Here is a 22,062-nt window from a genome sequence, read left to right as displayed (position 1 = left end):
ACAGGACAACTTTGCTCCCCCAGAATAAGGAGTATATCTCCAGAGTCGCGGAAACAATAGATAGCTATTTCACTCAGTTAATCGTGCATGCTTAGTTTCACCAGAAGTGCAGAGAAATAGAGAAACGGGCGTTTTCAATAAAAGTGGTTATTTAGTGAGCAGTCTACTTTCTCATGCAAGAGAAGTGAATTGCCATAATTGTAATACTTGTCATAAAGTAAAGTGCGTACAGTAAAATGAGTATTATGAAATAATACTGTAAAAGCATTTATATGGTTTCTAAGCCATAAGATACTTAAAATGGATAAAATACATACAATGATAAAATAATGACGTACTCAACTGGTGTTTCTAAGATACGCCTACCCCAGTGTACCTAACCTAAGCCTAGTACAGGGAAGGAGTAGATGAGTTACAGTTTTGCCGAGAATCTGAATCAAGAATTCTCTAAGGGTCTAATCAGCTCTGTACCTTGATATAGAATGAAGGAGGTCTTGTATCTCTTTCACAGGACTCGATCTCCCAGCAACCCGCAAGGGTAACAGGGAAACACTGGAGCTGGATTTCTCGGCAGGAGAAAAGACAGTGTCTCTCTCAGTGCATCAGCAGGGAGGGTCGGCTTCTTTCGGCACTCGCGTCAGCAGGGCGTCGGGCAGGTAGATAGCCGATCTGCTCCAAAACCACTGTGTGTTGCTTAAGGCAGATGCTGGTATATTTATACCTGGAAGGTGACGAGTTTGACGTAAGGTTGGACATAAGACGTTACTAAGAACTCGCAGTTCTTTCAGGACTCCAGGAGTTCTAGGACAAATTAATACAGAAGCAGAGGGAATTCCCGGGCAGCTGGAGACTTGATTTGTTTAAGAACGCGTTGTGCTTTCTAGGAGTCTATGGGAGTAGCCTTGCCGTATTTGGACTGCATTGGCTATGTCTTAATATGGGTATGAATATTATGCCTATATAAGGGTATGATTTGATATAACCATATAAGGGCATGAAATCGGGAATATTTACTAGAGTCCTAGAATCATCTACAACACCCACTCCATGTATAATGTCCATTATTACTAAATACTAAGCAATGTTTAAGCATATCTATGCATGTGTTTTCCATCCCACCCCAAAATACATAAAATGCATTTGAAATGGTATATACACGAAAAATGAGTATTATACTGTACGTTTTTTTGTAAGCATTGATGTCATTCAGATAATGCATATATTGTACTTTTAAAATGTTGACTGAATGAATCACGAAATTTACATTTATGAAATGGCTCTGAATACAGAAGAGAAGGTCGAGACCATTTCATCACATATTTATACAAGACTGTACATGTGCAAGAGTCTAAGTAAAAATATTGTCTCTAGAGTTTCTACAAATAGAAATCTTTTTCTCTAAGAATAGTTCTACTTTAAGCAGAGTGTCATGTGCCAAAAAGGTAAATATTTTGGGAACTGGAAAAAATCAATTTCGCTCTCTGGGGAAGAAAAATATAGTTCCAAAGTTTTTTAGGTTCTGTTTACCAAAACTGAAGGCCGTATTCAGATTTCAGGGAACGCCGTGTGCTTGCTTTTTCAACAGTTATTCTCGTTGTTAGGAGAGAACATCAATTCAGATAGGCTGGCAAAAAATTTGTCTACAACAGTAGGTGAAAGTTGGGCCATTTCCGAAAAAGTGGAAATAGTGCATATGTGAGATGCATTACCGTCAGCGTTATCTGGATCAGCAATGTTCACAGAAGGTTGTACCTGTGTGCCGCTTTCATCTCGTACCTCACCGCCACCTAATCGTAATGGTGAGGTCTCAACGAATGCCGTCATCAGAATGGGTAGCCGCTGGGGACAACACGTTGCATGAGCCGTTACCGAACCAAGCAAAGTATCGATATCCATAGGTACTGCTGATGGAAGTGTGAGACACGCATCTAACATGCATTCTTCTCCGCATAGCAGGCATCGTAGAACAGGTAAGATGCAATCTTGCCAGATTGGTCTGAATGAAAGATACCAGGTAGTATTCAGATCTCTTAGCCGAGCCAAGCTGAGGACTTTAGTAATCCGCTCTCGGTATTGCATTGCTAGGATCGTGTCTTCCATTGTAGCCTGAGTTTTGTCTGTGACTTGACTTGCCATATCGAAGCAGAAGGAACAAAAATAAGATTCCTGCTACGAGTCCCAAGATGAGAGGCAGGCCGCCGAACACAGAGTGCACGAAATTCGGGAAGATGCTCAGAACTGCTTCAAAGGGTGCTAACAGTCCCGAAAAAGTTGTCTTAAATACATGTTCGATGCCACTCGTATCAGCCATGTTTGAGATTTGGCTTAACATTTCTACTAAATGTACGGCGCAATTTGTCAATAATAATGTATGTATCTATGCTGCTGTCCTTGCAACTTGCAGATCATACGTTTCTCTAGACGAGGTTAAAGGCACAGTTGTTTGTAAAAGAATAGACTTCATTCTGCTTAAAGTATCAATTCAAATAGAAGAGATATTCAAAGAAGGCCATATTGCCGCCTCCATGTCTAGATTGTTGTTTGGATACAATACTTGCGTACAACAAGTGACCCTGGAAGTAACGCTCACGAGATAGGCCGTTCCTGGCACCATGCCACAACAGCTGTGGTCACTTATTAGAACGTAGCTGCCGTTGGAAAGCTGTCTGAAAAAAGGCTCTATCTGTGTAGCAGGGGTGCCGTGCAGGTGGCATGAAAGGTTATTTGATGAACCTTCGCAGGCTCCATGTAAGTTAATTCCTTGACACAGAAGTGTACCGCTTAGTGAATTTTTACAGTTGTTACCACTAAGGAATACCTCTTTCTTGCCCCCACTCCAACATCTATGTGTGTAAGGTAAATTCCAGGTTGACTTGATGTACCCTTTACCCAACCTTTCATACAGGCCTGCTGGTATATACTTTTGACAATATTGAAACTGAAAAGTAGTTATCGGAATTGTAATTGTGCCATGTATTACCCATTCAATGACAGGTTTTTCGGAGACTGTCAATGGTAATCTTTCTAGTTTTTCAATGCGCAGCACCGTATAGTCTGCCTCTCTTTGTGCCAAAAAGATTTGTTTATCAGTAAGGTTAAAGATAGAAAATAATGACGTTGTGTTTATCAGACGCCATGGCACGTAGCCTGAACGCAGATTTTGTAATGTCCAGCCTAACTGTACAATAGAACGTAATTGGGACTGGCCATGTTGTAACATTAGCATATCCTGCTCTATTATATCAATAGCAGATGATACAATGCTGTCCAGTGAATATATTCTGGAGGACACAGTTGTTAACCCATTGTCCACTACAGACAGTGATTTTTCCAAATTAATACGATCAATTTCTCGTATTTTTTCTGCAGTTTCAATTGGTGTTACTTTCCAAGCTTCATTGTAAGCTGCATATATACCGGCATATATGAAATGTTTTTGACACGGTTTGCGAGGTCCTAGTAAGAAATCTCGCAAGTCAGCACCTTTTTTAAGTAAAGTCAAGTGTTGCTTAATTTCAGGTACTGTGGATTTCTGTAGCCATTCGAAGCATAGTTTTCCTACACTATAGGTTGTTATTATCCCTGGATGTTGTCTCTGGGAATATCTTGGGTCTGGCCTATTCTGTTTGAACCCCTGTGTTTTGTTCAGGAATCTATCTTGACAGTTATTAATGTCTGTGGGCCAGATCAACCATTTTTTCAAATTAGGAAGTGTTCTACTATGTTTTAAAATATGGGATACGTCTATCTCCACTTCTGTAGTGCTATTACTATCAGGTATGGGTTTTGGTATAGACGGTTTGATTAAGTCTTTTATCCTGGCTAGGCCAAGACAGGTCGTTTGTTGAATGGTGTCATTCAGGAACATTATTTGTTCTGGGATCATGCAGGCTCTGAACAATGATTCTAAACCTTGTATCTGCCAGTATTTTGTACCCCAGACAGTGTTTGTCTCAATGTTGTTTTTCCAAAATTCAAAATCAAACATAGACATTTTTTCATAACATTTTTCAGAATAAATCAGTTTAGTATTTGTCAACATGTCAACATGTTTTTCATTCCTGCCTTATTCATAATTTTAAAATAAAACGTTTCTGGATCAGTGATATTAAACCCTGAAAAGTATGGGAATTTCTCATAGAATGTTTTTTGAGCTACCTTTTGGCAGAGTTGGACAGTGTTCCCATTGATTATAAGTAAAAACATTTCTAGGAATAGCCGATTTATGCAAATAGTGATGCCCATAGTGATTAAAGCAATACATTTCCTCATAATTTGATGAACCTTGTAAATAATCATGTTCTGTATATTTAGCTGACATTTTTAAATCTGACATCATATTGTTAATATTTTCAAAGTCCCAATCATCAGAGAAAGTACTAGGTGAAATCTTGAACTGATGTGGATATTTCAAGAGTTCAACCGGGCCATAGATTTCGTTATCAGTAGTGTCCCATGCTACACCACCAGGTATAGGGATGGCTGTGATGTTCGCTGATGATAGTTCTCTTTTTTCAACGTGAGAGGATCTGTGAGGTTTTAGAACCAAGTTGATGTTCTGACTTGCTGTGTCCATTGTACTGTATTTTCCATCAATCATTCTTCCCAAGCTTAGAACCATAATGAGCCAGAGCAGGAGGAAAAGTACACCTAACACAATCCACAATTCAATCCATGGTGAAATCAGATATGTTTCCCCAAGTTGATGAAAGAGTTCTGTAATTCTGTCTTTGAAAGTTTTGTTTGCTGGCTTGTCTTCATGTTCACTTGGATCATCAGAAAAGTCATCGAAATTGATGAAGTAGCCAGATGCAGTTCTGTCAATTGTTTGAATGGCATTATGATTGTTATTAATCTTTGTAGTTGCTTTGTCATGTTAGTATAGTCAGAGGCTGCATCATTGTAGACAGGTGTCTCTTGATGAACTGTTGCAATTTGGGTTTCAAGAGGCACATGTTCCATGGCTTTGTTGCATAGTCCTTTTTATTCACTGCAGGTGTATCAAATGTGATTAGTCTCTCAGTTTGAACCTCTTGGATTGTAGCAAGGTTTGGCCTTCTGCTACTTCTTGGGAGTCCACTGGGCCTACTACTTATTATTGGCCATATGCTTGTGGTTTTACCAGGTCGATTGATACAACCCTGTTTTCCTTTTTACCAGCAAGGGGCGGTAGTACGACTGATCTTGTTCCGCTGATAGCTAAGACAGGTACTGCTTTTCTGTAAGAAGGCCCAAATTCCTTCTTTACCGCAATTTTTTCTCTGACCTGATCCCCAATCTTTGGAATCCAGACAGGTCTTGCTGGGATATGTGGTTTTTCTTCAGTGGCCGTTGGCTTTAGCTTTGTGTTACTTAGACTTCTTCTTGTTTCATTCAAGTCCTGTAAAACAGCCAAACGATCTTTTAAATCAAGAGCTTTTTGTTCCACCACTGACGTCTGACAATCGAGATCTTCGATTATCATTCTTGTACCAAACAAAAGTTCATACGGAGTGATTCCACCCAGAGAATTTCTTGGCAGATTATTAAGACTACATTGGACACTTATTAGATGTTTGACCCACCCATCACCTGAACCTAATACCCTCGCTGTTATAGATTGCTTTATGTCACGGTTTTTTCTTTCCACTACCGCATTTCCCTCAGGATGGAATGGACTAGAGTACCGCAATGCAATGCCCAAGCTGGCCATGGCCTCCTTGTAAGCTCGAGAGCTAAACGCAGGACCCTGGTCAAAATGCAGCATGCCAATTGCGTATGTGCCGATAAAGACTCACAAATCTTTTATAACAGTTCTGGCGTCAGCCGAGCGCTGGGGCCACATCCAAATGAATCTCGTCTTAATATTTATGGGATCGCATTTGTTTGGTTGGACGCTTGCGTGTAGATAGTCTAATGCTGTCTAATAGAGGTGTCTGGGCTGGTCTATTTGTGCTAGAGTCAGGTATCTGGTCCGGTTCATAACTGCGATCTCTATTGCAGTCCTGACAATCCATTGCAAAGTTATAAACTTGCACGCTCATTCCCGGCCACCAGTATCTTGAGTGCAATTCTGATAGAGATTTCAGGATCTCTTGGTGCCTCAGACCCATTCCCATGTGTGCTTCTTGAATCAAGTAAGCCCTCCGGTTCGTGTTTGGAATTACTCTATCCCCCACTCCAGGGATTTGAGCAAAAGGAACGGAGTTCGCATCAATTATGTATGTATTTCCGAGTGGATAATTTAGTGGGAACGCCACATAATTGCCTTCCATTGAGGCTTTTACTGCTAGTAGCGTTTCTCCATCTATTTGTTTTTTAGAACGCTTTTTTGTAGCTATGGAAGCCGGTTGACCAGCTACCGCTGTGGCTTTATTAGCCAATGAATTCCCTGCAACGTGAACGCCATCACGTTGAAGACTCTGCATATGTATCACGTGAGTCTTTCGTAGTTCTTTCTGTAAAAGAACTACCTATTCCCATAATTTTTTATGTTTTATTGTGCCACCTGTCTCATCTTTGTAACGGTTTTCAATCCAGGTCTGCATGGAATTATTGTAAGATTCGACGCAGTAATGCGAATCGCACACTATTAGTGTGGGGAATTTGCGATCCGCATTTTCAAGCGCCATCTTAATAGCCTGTAGTTCAGCTCTCTGAGCTGTACAATTTCTGAGCGATTCAGTTTTAGTGATTAACGGTCTAAATATTCCTATGCGCCAGCGACCTTTTACAATCGCACATGCCGCATTGTAAACTCTTTTATCCACTACGTAGTGTTGTGCAAATCTGTCTGTGTAGATTACACAGGTGTACTGTTCCAGAGGTAGAATTTCAGTTGGCAGAGGACATTCGTATTCGTTTTGGAGAAATTCTTGCGTTTTTAAGTTAGGATCAAATTTGTACACTACATCTGATGCAGCAAGAGAATTAACCCATTGTATCCATCTCGGATGTAAGGCTTTAGCATTCAGAATGCTTGCTCTTGTTACCGCTTCTAGGGCAGGTGTCGGTGTAACGATTATTATGCGTTTAACTTGTGCCAGGGCTCTTTCTTTTGCTACAGCAGTTTGTACCGCAGTTAGAATCTTTTCAGTGGAACGGAATTTAATTTCAGCTTGTGTATACAAGTGTAATTTGTAAGCTATTGGTACCGTTTCTCCCTCATTTGAGGTTAGGTATGTAAATCCGCATCTTCCTGAGATGACTTTGATTACAAGGTTTACGTTCGTTCGCGCGTGTTTGCAGTTTGGTTTTAGTTAACATGTCTGTTTGTAATGATTGTAAAATTTCCGTGTGTTTCTGAGTCCAATTAATTGCTTTGAAATCAGGTTGTATTAGTTCGTAGAGCGGTTTAACCCTCTCTGCATAATTTTGAATGTAAGTTCTTCCGAAATTCAGGAAACCTAGAATTGATTGTAAGTTTTTCAGCGTTTTTGGAGCTTGGAGTACTACACACTTCTCTAAGAAGTTGTCTGCTAGGCTTTTACCTTCACTTGATAACTCATATCCTAAAAATAGGACAGTGAGGTGGGCAATTCGTGACTTTTTAAAGTTAAATTTGTACCCTTCAGATGCGAACCCAAGTATTATAGTGTTCACTCTTTTCAAGTGTGTCTCCAGGTCATCGTCTGTTAGATAGATATCGTCGACATAGAATAATGTCTCATCATCATACATTTGTAGTAATTCTGTTACTCTGGCTGAAAATAATCCTGGGCTATTCTTGAATCCCTGTGGGAGACGACAAAATTGCTTTTGGGCCCCCATACTGGAGAAAGCGGTCAAATACCTGCTTTCTGGTGCAATGTTTTGACAGAAGAAATCATTTGAAATATCTAATGTTGTTTTATATTTTTTGCGCACGATGTTATTCATCAGTGCTGCACTGTGTGAATTTTGTACTGCAAATGTTTTGCAACAAGAGTTTATGTGTCTGTAGCCCAATACTAGACAATATGAATTGTCTGGTTTGGAGACAAGAAACAAAGGATTGTTCATTTGTGAGGTGCATGTTTCAATCACCCCCTGGTACTCAAGGTGATCTAAGAGCTCCCTGACTTGTTTTTTAGCTTCTTGCTTAACAGGTTACTGCCTCTGTGCAGTAGGTTGATTTTTTAACTGGATTTTATGGTGAGGGGATTCCTCATCCCACCCTAAATGATTTTTATATAATGCAGGGGCTTGGGCCACTGCCCATTTTCTTGCATATGTGTATTTTTTATGAATTGAAATAGGATTTGAGAAGGCAGGCATAATCATTTCTTCGCCATGTGGGCTAACAAATTCTGGTGGCCAGTCTTTCTCAGCTAGAAGAATATCATAGCCTTTAGATAGCTTTCCCCAAAAGAGTTCTTATTTTACTAGTTATGTCCCCTTCTATACGCAATGTTATTTCATATAATTTATGAGGCACACTGACTCTGGTGTCTGCAGTTTCCACTTGAATGTATTCATTCGTGTCCACTGTCTACAGAAGATTCATCAGGATCTTGCGAGCTATGGCTACTTCTGCTGCGCGGTCTAGCACTGTTTGGGCCCACTCCCCGTTCTTGAGTTGTGTCCTCAGGATCCTCGGCATGTTTTATCTTTATGCTGGCTACCTTCTTTTTGGGAAACTGTAATTTTTTACTTTGATGAGCAGGTTCTTTGTCTTTGGACTCGACGTGCTCCTCTTTATGTTCTGACCGTCCTCTTCTTTCCGATTTCTGTGAGGAAGTCTGAAAAGATCGAGAGGGACGTGTATCAATATCTTGATATCTGCCAGGTTTTTTCAAATTATCCCTATTTCTAAGGTTATATCTTTCCTCAGAGGGCTCCCGTTGTGGGGACCTACCCCCCCCGGTCTGGATATCTAGCCCTCCGTTGGGGAGACTTTCCTCTGGACTGAAACTGTTTTTCTCTGGGAGAGGTCTGCTTATTACCTTCCCACTTCTTTTTAGGAGTTATTAAATTATTTTTAATGAACGTTTTTTCAGGATTTTCTGTTAGTTGTGGTTTAAGTGGTTTCCCACCCAAACTATCTCTACCTAATTCTTCATAGGATTTTTCAATTATTCTGGCAAGTTCAAAAGGTTGGTCTGCTATTTCTGTTTCTTTTAATTTTTGGCGGATTGCCACAGATGCTGCTTCTCCTTTTATGTTGGCTAGTAGTATAGACGAGACTTGTTTAAAATCTTTCAGTAATTTCATACCTAGATTTAAAGCAGGCTCTGGACCGTATTCATTTTGAATCTGTCTTAGTACGTCTGGTATGACCGCCATAGACGGAACACCATGTGTTTTTGTGTAGATTGAAGCAAAGACTGCTCCCCAAGTGTCACAGTCCTCCACATGTGGTGCGATCCCCATTGGTAAACAGATTGTCAGAATTCTGTGTTTTTCATGAGGTGTACTATCAGGGAATACTGCCTCTATTTGAGTAATCTTTTGAGCCAGCCAGAACGGAATTTGTTCCCGTTTTGCGGGCAATTTACCAATGACTGATTGTATAGTCTGTGGTGTTATTTTATTTGTGTTCCCCTGGTGAGGGGTGTGCTGTGGAATTTTTAAAGCAGGTTGGACTGTTAAAGTCTGCATGACATATTGGACCAATTGTCTATGTATTTTAATTAATTGTTTTAATTGAACTAACAGTTCTCTGTCTGACATATCTTCAATGTCAGGATGTGGTGTATAGCTGGCTAGAACCGGCCATGTGGCTCCTGGTCTACCTAGTGGACCGAGCCTGGTAATGTGATTTTGATGTTTTAGGGCGCCATTAAACCAGAGCTGATGCTCCTGGTAAGTTAGTGGAATGTCAACATCCTTGAAAGGAACATATTCCGCTGGAGGTTCCTCTGCTTTGTAGTAGTGGAACTCGCGTGTCACAGAATTTGCTGCTGTAAAATTTATCCATGAATAGAATACCTCTGTCTGCCGATCTTCGTGTGCCTCTACCACAAATATGACTCTACCACCTCTCAATGATACACCATTATTTATTAGTTTGTAAGTTACACTCTTTCTTACATTTACCGGGATGATTATTGCATCCGGGTTGTTTTGCTGATGACTTGTGTCTTCTGCTAATAGTTCAGTTGCTATTCTAGCTCTCTCCCTGTCGTCACTATCCGTCATTTTGCTGACTGAAAGTTTGCAGACCAAGTTTCAGGGAAACAAAGATTAGGTGCACAATATTTTGGAACACTGTATCCTTCAACGTTGAATAAACCAAAAAAAACTGATACATAGGATTCTCGTCCTACTAAGTTCTGGTGGATACTAACCTTTTAACCACTCCAGACGTCTATTGGAGTTTTTACGGAAAAAGGGGTCTGTGTGAAAAGCACGACTGAGTTACTCTAGTATCTAGCTTTAAATTATCGCCTTACCAAACGTTGGGCGTCATGTAGTGTAGTTCCTATATTCCCAATAGGCTCTGCGTATTGGAATAACATAAACAATAGTTTAGACGTAGGACTGAAGTCAACTAGGTCTCTATTGAATATGTTAGACTTAATTGTGAATGCCAGCTAGCTCAGAGGTCACTAGAAACTTTCTTGAGTAAACAAGAAGGTGCTAACTTTCCTGATAGACAATGGATTAGTTTCTGACAACCGCATAAACATGACAACTTTGCTCCCCCAGAATAAGGAGTATATCTCCAGAGTCGCGGAAACAATAGATAGCTATTTCACTCAGTTAATCGTGCATGCTTAGTTTCACCAGAAGTGCAGAGAACTAGAGAGACAGGAATTTTCGATAAAAGTGGTTATTTATTGAGCAGTCTACTTTCTCATGCAAGAGAAGTGAATTGCCACAATTGCAATACTTGTCATAAAGTAAAGTGCGTACAGTAAAATGAGTATTATGAAATAATACTGTAAAAGCATTTATATGGTTTCTAAGCCATAAGATACTTAAAATGGATAAAATACATACAATGATAAAATAATGACTAAACGTACTCAACTGGTGTTTCTAAGATACGCCTACCCCAGTGTACCTAACCTAAGCCTAGTAATGGGAAGGAGTAGATGAGTTACAGTTTTGCCAAGAATCTGAATCAAGAATTCTCTAAGGGTCTAATCAGCTCCGTACCTTGGTTATAGAATGAAGGAGGTCTTGTATCTCTTTCTCAGGACTCGATCTCCCAGCAACCCGCAAGGGTAACAGGGAAACACTGGAGCTGGATTTCTCGGCAGGAGAAAAGACAGCGTCTCTCTCAGTGCGTCAGCAGGGAGGGTCGGCTTCCTTCGGCACTCGCATCTGCAGGGCGTCGGGCAAGTAGATAGCCGATCTGCTCCAAAACCACGGTGTGTTGCTTAAGGCAGATGCTGGTATATTTATACCTGGAAGGTGCCGAGTTTGACGTAAGGTTGGACATAAGACGTCACTAAGAACTCGCAGTTCTTTCAGGACTCCAGGAGTTCTAGGACAAATCAATACAGAAGCAGGGGGAATTCCCGGGCTGCTGGAGGCTTGGTTTGTTTAAGAACGCGATGTGCTTTCTAGGAGTCTATGGGAGTAGCCTTGCCATATTTTACTTCATTGGCTATGTCTTAATATGGGTATGAATCTTATGCCTATATAAGGGTATGATTTGATATAACCACATAAGGGCATGAAATCGGGAATATTTACTAGAGTCCTAGAATCATCTACAACAGAAGTACCTTTACCATAGAGCCAGTACCATACAGTAGATGTAGGTGACAAGAAAATAGGCAACATCACACTAACTATGCGACACCTACGAATGGCGCAGAGTTCGCACACCCACTCTACCAGATCCATTAGGAGGGGACACAGAGGGTTCCTGGATCTAGTCACAGGGAGTTACTATCTTTGATGTCATCCTCCTGTGAGGGGATGGGTCTTCTTACAAAGGCAGACTGGGCTCTGCCTACAGTCTACCGTGGCTATTTAAACTGCTGCATTATTTTTCACTGATTCTTTCGGTCTCGTGTAGGAGCACAGCATCTCAGTTATGTAATCCTGCATCAAGTATCTCCTAGACAACAAACTATCATGAGCAGAGCATTCAGTTGGATTTAAGATTCTGATTAACCCTGAACTTCTAGCTCTCTGTGGCAGGGAAGCATGTGTTGCTTTCCCTATAGCGCAAGCCCACCACGCCTACAAACACTGGCTTTATAAATTGTGGTTCCTGTTGAGCCACAAGAAGATTGTGCACAACATAGTGGATAAATCCCCGCTTTTCCGTAAACTCAAGGATCCAGTTCTTCTCTATCTAAACTCCAATATTTGGAGCAGAACAGAGACCTTGTGCCTTGGGCCTATTGGACACAACACAGTTACCCCGCTATGGCGTGGCCCTCTCGACAGACTCTACTGTGTAGGTTGTACTACTCTTATGTTCATGCTAGAGATGTGGACGTTGAGTGGGGCTGAAGATGGGCGGTCACCCACGAATTTGGTTGCTATTATAGCAAGCATTGTTTATATGCCTATAAATGTAAAACGTCGATAAAAATGTTTGAAACGCGGACTTAAACATCTTACAATTTATGTTTTTATAGGAGAACTGAAGCATTATCTAATGAAGCTTTGTTATGCAGTCTATGTAAGGGACCAATGAAATTATGTGACAATGAAAGTCAAAATAGGGAAAAAGAGTAGACTAATATATGCGGCAAAGAATGTTAAATTGGACAGCTTTTTATGGGATTACCGATAAATTTAACAACACATTCTGTTGCATTTTTACCTAGCCATTTTGGCCTTGTAGCGCATATTATTCCAAAAGAGTTTTCAATGCTATAAAACATCTGTTTCTTTAGTATCTTTACACATTAAAAACGTTATCCACCAAAACATATTCCTTTGCATCGATGCAACAGAATTTTTTTTGTATAAACACTTTTGTTTCTCCCTCTTGGAATAGCAGAAAACGAACAAACATACCCCCTCTGCAGAAAGAAACCTGCAAGTCATATTGCACCTCATTTTTTCTGTGCATTCCAGTTACATTCCAAAAACATTTCTTTAGTTTCAGACTTACTTTGTGTTCATAGTATATGGTCTCTGGAAACACCTCAGTTCATTAGGAAACAGAACCGCAGATCAATACAATACATTCATATTTACTATATATGTGTCACAGTAAGAAGCACTTTAGGATCTCAGTCAAATTACCTTAAGAAGAAGGTAACTATCAGTGTAATTAAATTGACTGCAAGTTTGATAAGAGCCTGCAATGTCAACAGTCATGAAAAGTGAAACAGCATTTTGATGGCAGAGGAAGATATATTCACTTTGTGGTTTCATTACAGCCAAAAGCCCTTCTGCAGATGATCAATCGGTCATCTTCCCACAACTACAACCTCCTAAAGTTAACTTGTGCAAAGTGTCAAACGTAACGTTGTACTCTGTACAGATATTGTGCTAACATTTGGTCTCTTTGAACAAGGTAAAATTCATTTGTTAAATTTAGTCATGCTATTGCGTGGCACTGGCAATAATTAAAAAACACTGTGTTTGAGTGGTCTAAAAACAAAGAGCATAATGAATAGCCCAAAGTCACGCTGAGCCACACATCCCATAATGCCAGCAAGCACTTCAGAATCACCTCTGCTCATTCAGTTAGCAATGCTGAAAAATAACAAAACATTTCTTGAGCAACAGAATGAAAAGGGATTTCCTCAGTATCATATGCTTACCTGTGCTGTTCATGCAGAGATTCCACTTTGGTTATAAAATCATTATTTTGATCTGGTATAAAATTAATATTTGACAAATATCCTGAATGGTGTATGGAAGAAATATAGTCTCCAAGTTGAGCTATTAAAATGAACAAATATAGATCTGTTTATTAAGTTGCACCAAAATATATATCACATAACTTTAGGCATATTTATCTCTCAATTGGGAAAAAGGTACAGTGAATGATGATTCACAATACAGTAATAACATTCCAGAAGAGTCTTAATTTAGGTCTTCATACATTTGATGATAATAAGAATAATTACCTACTTTGGAGGCATATATGGCACTTCAGTATAAAATTTCATAACAAGAACGGAGGCTAACATTATGCATATTTCTTTTAATGCCGTCCAAGCAGCCGCATGCATCACAAAGTATAAGATTCCAGAACAGAACATTAGAAACAAATAATAGGCATGAGCCAACAACAATCTGACTCTTTTAAATGTGGCTCCCAGCAGATAAGTTGACTTTATTTCTATGCTAATTACTGTCTTCCTTCTTTTTTAAGGTACATTACGTTATGGTTTAACTCCCCCCCCCCCCCCATATCTTTATACCGATCTACAATTTACGGAGATACCCCCCTTTCCGCTTTTCAACCCCTACTTGGGCACTCCCACCAACCCCTCCTAAACACCAATAACCGGCGCCACTTCCAACTGCGCCCTTCCCTTTGTTTATTATTTCTCTTATCAGGTTCCTTCGTAAATATTGCTTGTCTTTCCTATTTTCCATATTCATGTGTTTTTTAGTTATGCGTTTATAATTTAATTTACGCAATGCCACTTTGTTCGATCGGCACCTTTTGGCCATAAATTCACCCCTGGTAAGATTCCTCCTCCCGATGCAGGCCGTGGACTTCAGCGCGGCTCTGCATCGTGTTAGGAATTAGAGGAAGACTCCTTGGCAACGAGGGCGCTACGTCCTCCCGTTGCCAAGAACCTTTCTTCTCCGCATTCTTTCATGGCCCCCAGCCGATTGCATAGACGATCGCGCTCTAGGACGGCATTACCAAAGCAAGAGGCAGCACGATTAATAATTAAGATCAGCTGCTGCCAACATCGCCAGACAAGCGCAAGTTTTAATAGATTTAATGATCATGTTTTTTTTTTTTTTAAAAGGGGGAACTTTCATCCTGCCGATTTTAAAGGCTCCTTACTACTATTTATAAGATTCAATTTGGCTCATACTCCTCCTATGCCCATAAACAGTTAAGCTCTTGCAATTTACTTTCAGTTGACTTACTGTACCTTTAAAGCCTCAGCACTATCAACCTTTACTTTATCAACTTAAAGTCTACCATCCACGCCATGTCTGACATTGACTTAGATGAACCTACCGCCCCTACAAGGAGGCATTTCAAACAAGCATTGAAAATGCAACAGGTCTCGCCCTCCTTTAAGTTACGGCAGTTCTTTTGTAATTGGGTGGCTTTTCTGCTTTGCTTTTATTAGTGTTATGCGAACTTGCATGTACATAACATGCATATGTATGCATCTATATATGTATATGTATGCATGCATTTATATCTGTTTTTTATATAGATATGCAGATGTATATATATGTATATATGAACAGACATACGCATATATATACCTCAGCACAGTGCCGTGGATTTTGAACCTTACCTTGCTTAATGTCAGCCGCTGACTTCAGGCAAACCGAGAAACACGGGCTAAGAGAGACATTCAAGTAATCACGAACAAACTGCATGATGGGAGATGCAGTCCATATCTTGACTAACTACCTGCATGTTCTCTACAAACAAGGTACAGGTGTGCCACACGCTACTTTAGGGGGACGGGCAACTAAAACTCGCAAGCCCACAGCACCCGAAGACATTTGAAGAAGGCTTCGCCTAAAAGCATCATGCCAGCATGGTTCCTAAAGCCACTCGTGTCCCCTTGTCTGCTTCCAACCGAAGAGGAGACTGTTAGACTGTTGTTTTGAATATATATATATATATATATATATATATATATATATATATATATATATATATATATATACTATCTATCAATCTATCTATATCTATATATCTATATATATATCTATATATATATATATATATATATATATATATATATATATATATATATATATAAAAAAAGATTCCTCCTCAGCTTCGCTCTGCGCTCGCAGACACCGCCTCCACGCCAGCAGAAATGAGGACCGGACCATCAGAGTCAGCAACAGGTGTTTTATTATCCTTCAACAAAACCAGCGACGCATTTCGAGCAAAAAGCCCTTGTTCACGCTGCAACATGTTTAAAATAATAATGCTTTTTTATACTTGCAGTGATGCTAACACCACCCCCTAGTGGTGTTCACCAAAATCACGTGTTTAACAATGAATAGTGAAGAAATACTATCGCTGGTAACATATCTTATTTGCTGTTAATGCAACATGAAAAATGCAATTACTGGTTAAATTCAGGTAGTAACACAGCTTAAAAATTAATAGGATTGATAAATAACAAATCTAATGTCACTCAATGTAAACATTTCCTAATATTGCAAGATTAAATTTCAACCGGCCAATATGATCCTAGTATGTGCAAATATATATATCTCATAGCAGCGAAAGTTAAAGTGCAATAAGTGTATAAAAAAAGTGCGTAAGTGAAAGAGTTCCAAAAAAGTGCAAAGATGCAGGGATAAGCCGTTTTACCATCAGAACAGAGATACTAAATAAGTTAGTCTACCCTCATATTGTATTGGATTATAGGTAGACTGTATTATTCTATCAAAAGCTCTCTAAAAAGTTGCAAATGGTAAAAAACTGTATCAAAAAAGTTAAAAATGAAAATATGTATAAATAGTACCATATTTCATATATATACACGCATACACATTCTTATATTGCAAAAAAACAAAATATACTGCAAAACCTATACCAAAAACAAAAACAATTACTAGCTATTTTCATATCTCCTATATATACACACATATATACACATATTTATATACATATATATACACACATAATTATATCTACAGCTATATACACCTATCTATATATTGAAATTTACTGTACAATACAAAACTATCAAAGAAAACTAGATAAAAGTTATTTCATTACATTTTAGAATAATACAGTTCAAACATAGCTAAGGAGGCGCATATCCGAAGACATACATGTAAAGTGCATAGCTTACAGAAACACAAATATGCAACTACTAGAACATCATTATTTACAGAAACAGTACTGTTGGGTATATATCATAACCTTAATGTGAATGCTGGAATGCAATGTAACTCCTAATAGGGAACCTAACTAGGAGTGCACTAACCACGCATGTAAGAAAACTGGATATACTTAGATGACTCAGATAGGTAGCTGCACCAAAATAGTTTATAAAAAATGATGCATTTCTTCAATATTGTTGAGCCCATTGGGCCAACGACTATCGAGTTCAAGAATGAATCTAGATTCCAGTTTTCTAAGCTGTAATTCACGGTCACCTCCTCTTTTTAGGAATGGTACTGCCCCAATGACAAAGTAACTGAGGCAATTCAGATCTTTATTATGCACCCGTTTGAAATGCCGTGCGACCGGGTAAGTCGGGTCACTATGTAGAATAGCCCGCAAATGCTGTAATATCCGGACGTGCACCTGGAGCTTAGTACTGCCAACATACCTAAGCCCACAGGTGCACGCCAGATCATAAACAGCATGATCTGTCTTACAAGAATAGTTGCCATTAATTGCTTTGGCAACTGTACTTAAAGGGGTAGAGTAATGCGGGGTGGTAACTCCGAATTTACAAGCTCGGCAACTAGAGCACTTATAGAATCCTCTGGTAGGGCGTAGCCAAGGTGTTTTTGTTTTTAGTTCTGGGGCTGCCTTATCCAAATAGTTGCCCATAGTTTTAGCGCATCTAAAAGTCACAGTAGGGGAAGCTGGTAATCTAATATTGAGTATATGATCACTCAATATAATAGGCCAATTTTTGTTTATAATGGACCTAATTTTTCTATCCTCCTTACTGTAGGTGGTGATAAGACGCAGACAATCCAACTGGGGTTCTATATTGTTAGGGAGTTCAGTCTCAGAAATGGGTGTAGAAAAGAGACTTTCTCTGGATCTGGAAAGGGATTTGGTTATTGCTGCATTTAAAATGCGCTCAGAATAACCCCTTGCTTTTAATCTTGTTGTAAGTTCCCCTAGACAGGTGTTAAAGTCAGAAGGGGAACTGCAGATCCTTTTTAACCTAAGAATTTCACCATATGGGATTCCAGAAATAGTATGTTTTGGATGCATACTAGTTGCATGCAATGTAGCATTGCCTGCAGTCTGTTTCCTATGTAAAGTGGTGTTCAGTGTACAGTTAGTGATATACACCTCAACATCAAGAAATTGAATTCGATTCTTGTCAATATGTGCTGTGAAATTAAGGTTAAGGGAATTGTCATTGATGTCCTGAATGAAAGATAGGGCTTCCTCTTTACTACCTCTCCAAGCAATGAAAATATCATCAATGTACCTCAGAAAGCAACTGACGTGGCCCTCCATCCACGCCTTGTGGCGCACATTGAGGACCTGCTCCTCCCACCAGCCAACGTGCAAGCACGCATAGCTGGGAGAGAAGCAGGCCCCCATCGCCACTCCTCTAAGTTGTCTGTAAATCTCTTTACCAAAAGAGAAAATTTTTTGTTGAGGCACCATTCCATAAGGCCTAAAATGACCTTATTATGTTCATAGTACATGATTGGTCTATTGGATAGGTAGTGTTGTACAGCAGAAAGTCCCTGTGTGTGATCTATGCTGGTGTACAGCGACTCAACATCTAACGAGATAAGCCACATATCACTCTCCCACTTAATGGTGGAAATCTTTGTTATAAAGTCACTGGTGTCACGGGTGAAGCTGGGGAGTTGTTTTACAAAGTCCTGAAGGAAAAAGTCGATATACTCTCCTACTTTCTCACCCACACTGCCTATGGCCGATACAATAGGCCTGCCAGGTGTTGGTTGCACGGCCTTATGTACCTTAGGAATAAGGTAAAGGGAAGGCAAGATGGGAAAATTAACATACATAAATTTGTGCTCTTCAGATAATATTAGGCCTTCTCTTTTCCATTGGCCTAATGACTTATGTAGTTTAGATGTAGCTTTCTCGTACTCTTTCTGTGAGGCTTTAACATAGCGTGAGGGGTCTTCAAGTTTGCGTTTGGCTTCAATGATGTAGTTTTGTTTTGACCAGATTGCCCCCCTTATCCGATTTTTTGATCACAATATCAGGGTTGTTACCTACTTTTTTCATCAGCTTGTCATAAGCAAGTTTTATGTGTATCTCTTTCTTCCGGTGTTTATTATTTATTTGGGTATACAGTCTTTTAACATCATTGGTGACGCAGTCGTGAAAGATGTCGATCGCATCTTTTGGCATCAAAGGTACGAATTTGGATTTGCTTCGAAAAGGACTTAAACCTGCTCCTCTTTGAGGAATGGATATTTGTCTTAAGCGAATCTGTGTAGCGTCCTCAAGATTTGTTTCCAAAGTGTCTGATGAACAAAGTAAATCATTGGCATCTAGAAAAGTATGAGTGTCTGACGCACGTAATGCCAGTGGCCCATTAGATTATTGAGGTCTTTAGCAGATTGCAAAGCGAAATATTTTTTTAATTTCAATTTTCTTATAAAGCAAAAGAGGTCAACTCTAGTCATGGTATAGTTGAAACTTTGTATTGGAGAATAGTTCAATCCTAAAGAAAGTAATAGTTCCTCTGCTTTGTTGAGGGTAACGTTAGAGAGATTAACAATAGTGTTATCAATTAACGGCGTTTTCCCCATGTTTTTTTCTTTTTCTTTAGTTGTTGCTGAGCACCGGCGATGTTTCCCTCTGCGCCGTTGTGCTTTGCGACGTTTGTTCCTCCTTTGCGTGCTTGTGAGTTGGGTTGCCAAGAGCTCAAAGTTTGGAGCCTCTCCTCTACTACAAAGTCCATTTCCTGCTGGAGATTCAGTGTTTCCAGTCCCATTAAGTTTAAATCTGAGCTGGTGGAACCAGATGACAATGATTCCACACTAGATGCGCTTGTTACAGATGAGTCGGTGGTTTGTTCGGCCCCATCGATGTTAGTAATACCAGATGCTGTCATGCTAGTACTGGCAATTGCGGTTGTTTTGTTGATATTTGCCCAGTGACATTTTTCTTTTTTGCATATGCCTCTCTTTTGGCTGTATTATATTTTCGGGAAAATGTAACAATCCTGCCATATCGGTAATCGTCAGCATCACAAGTAAATTTAGACGCCTTACGGATTTTGATTTTTTCCTCGTGTTTGTGTAATTGCTCATTCATATTATCCGTTAATTTCTTAATTTCTGAAGGATCCGGGCAAGCATTTATTTCCGTTTCTACAGCCTTGATTTGATCCAATAATTTTGCTCGATCACTAACAGCGTATTTAATCAATATGCAAACAAGGTTCATAGACGCGGCCAGGTTGCTTTCCCCCCATTCTTGCAACATCGCCGGGTCTGGTTTGGTCGCCAGTAGGTATATATAGTTAGGACCTAGTTACCATAGGAAATTCCGAACATTCTATTGGGAATAACCTTGGCGCCAATTGAGGGATCTGCCTGTAATTTTCCTTAAATTTGCCTCTCTGCGTTCCGCTCCTTCCCTGAAAGTTTCGGGGGGATTCGTCAAGCGGGGGCCGAGAAAAAGGAGGGGTCCCAAAACGTGTTTTCCCCATGTTAATTTCCATAGGGACATTCTGACAAGGCTACAGCTTGAACGGCTGAACGGAATTATACCAGATTTGGCAAAATGGTAGGGACTGGTAAGCAGCAGTGCCTTTTGTATATTTGGTGTAAATCCCTCTAGTAGTTCTTGAGAAAATTGAATTTGACATTTTTGAAATGGCATTTTCTATGGGACCTTTAGACACGCTAAGGCCCGAACGGCTGAACAGAATTACACCAAACTTGGCAAAATGGTAGGGACAGGTATGCAGTAGTGCCTTTTTTATATTTGGTGAAAATCCCTCCAGTAGTTGTTGAGAAAATGAATTTGAGCAAATTATATATCTATATGGGCTCAACATTCTATTGGGTATAACTTTGGCGCCGATTGAGGAATCTGTGTGTAATTTTCCAGAATTTGGGCCAGCTCCGCTCCTTCCCTGAAAGTTTTGGGGGGATTCGTCAAGCGGAGGCCGAAAGGGTGGTCCCAAAACATGTTTTCCCCATGTTAATTTCCATAGGGTCCTTTAGACACGGCTACAGCCCAAACGGCTGAACGGAATTACACCAAACTTGGCAAAATGGTAGGGACAGGTATGCAGTAGTGCCTTTTCTATATTTGGTGAAAATCCCTCCAGTAGTTGTTGATAAAATTGAATTTGATCAAATTATATATCTATATGCGCTCACCGTACGCGTACGGTACGCGTACCCTTACGTGCGCGAGCGAGTTTCTGATTGGCTGGCAGTCGACTGTCAACATTCCAAACTGTCCAAACCAGGAAGTGTTGGCCACCATCTAGTTTTTCAGGAGAAGTGAGGCACAAGAGAGCACAAAACAAGAGTGGAAAACGTGAAAAGGGGGCAGGGTTGAGACCCCCTGACCCCCTAGCCCTTCTCAGGGGGTCCCAGGAGCCCACCAAGAAACAAGAGGGCTGCTCAGGTGGTCCCAGAAGGATAATAACATATATAAACGTTATCCGCTAATAGAATTAGCATTTACAAAACCGTTGACATTTATTGAAAAAAAATATAGGTTTCACGCCTGATATAGTTAGGAATTAGCATTTAAAAAACCTTGCAAATTCACTGACAAAACCATAGGTTTCAAGCCTTATATAGTTAGGAATTAGCATTTAGAAAACCTTGCAAATTCACTTAAAAAACCATAGGTTTCAGGACTTATATAGTTAGGAATTAGCATTTAAAAAACCCTGCAAATTCACTTAAAAAACCATAGGTTTCAGGCCATATATAGTTAGGAATTAGCATTTTAAAAACCTTGCAAATTCACTTAAAAAACCATAGGTTTCATGCCTTATATAGTTAGGAATTAGCATTTAAAAAACCATTGAAATTGCTCCTATATATTTAGTTGTACTAACTGAATTTCGCGCACCTGCAATCCACTGCTGATGATGTCACATATTACATCATTCATGACATGGTCAGTGACATCACTGATGACATCACTGATGATATCATTCATGTGATAATCCGATGCACCTCCTCACACTCTAATATAACCTTTGATACACTCAGTGTTAAATACAGACTACCATTCTTGAAACCATTGACACACCAATACCAGTTACTACATACGCACTCACTGATTCCTAGGTCTACACACACATTCACTCATTCACCCATAGAATCACTCATACATACAGTCACTCATCA

At 39.8% G+C, this 22,062-nt stretch overlaps 1 protein-coding gene across 8 annotated transcripts in view; it reads right to left on the bottom strand.

The window, feature by feature from the left end:
• PTPN3 (protein tyrosine phosphatase non-receptor type 3) overlaps window positions 1-22,062 on the bottom strand; it is a 1,864,164-nt gene that overhangs the window by 1,063,441 nt on the left and 778,661 nt on the right. For all 8 annotated transcript variants that reach the window (XM_086965368.1, XM_086965363.1, XM_086965366.1 and 5 more), the window contains one exon: window positions 13,644-13,764. In XM_086965368.1, the coding sequence (XP_086821494.1) occupies window positions 13,644-13,764 (121 nt within the window). The remainder of the gene's footprint in view (window positions 1-13,643; window positions 13,765-22,062) is intronic.

This window comes from Lissotriton vulgaris, chromosome 4_1 (assembly GCF_964263255.1).
Source record: "Lissotriton vulgaris chromosome 4_1, aLisVul1.2, whole genome shotgun sequence".
Lineage (NCBI taxonomy): Eukaryota > Metazoa > Chordata > Amphibia > Caudata > Salamandridae > Lissotriton > Lissotriton vulgaris.
Note: the sequence above shows the minus strand (reverse complement) of the source record. Positions and strands in the feature narration are given on the sequence as shown.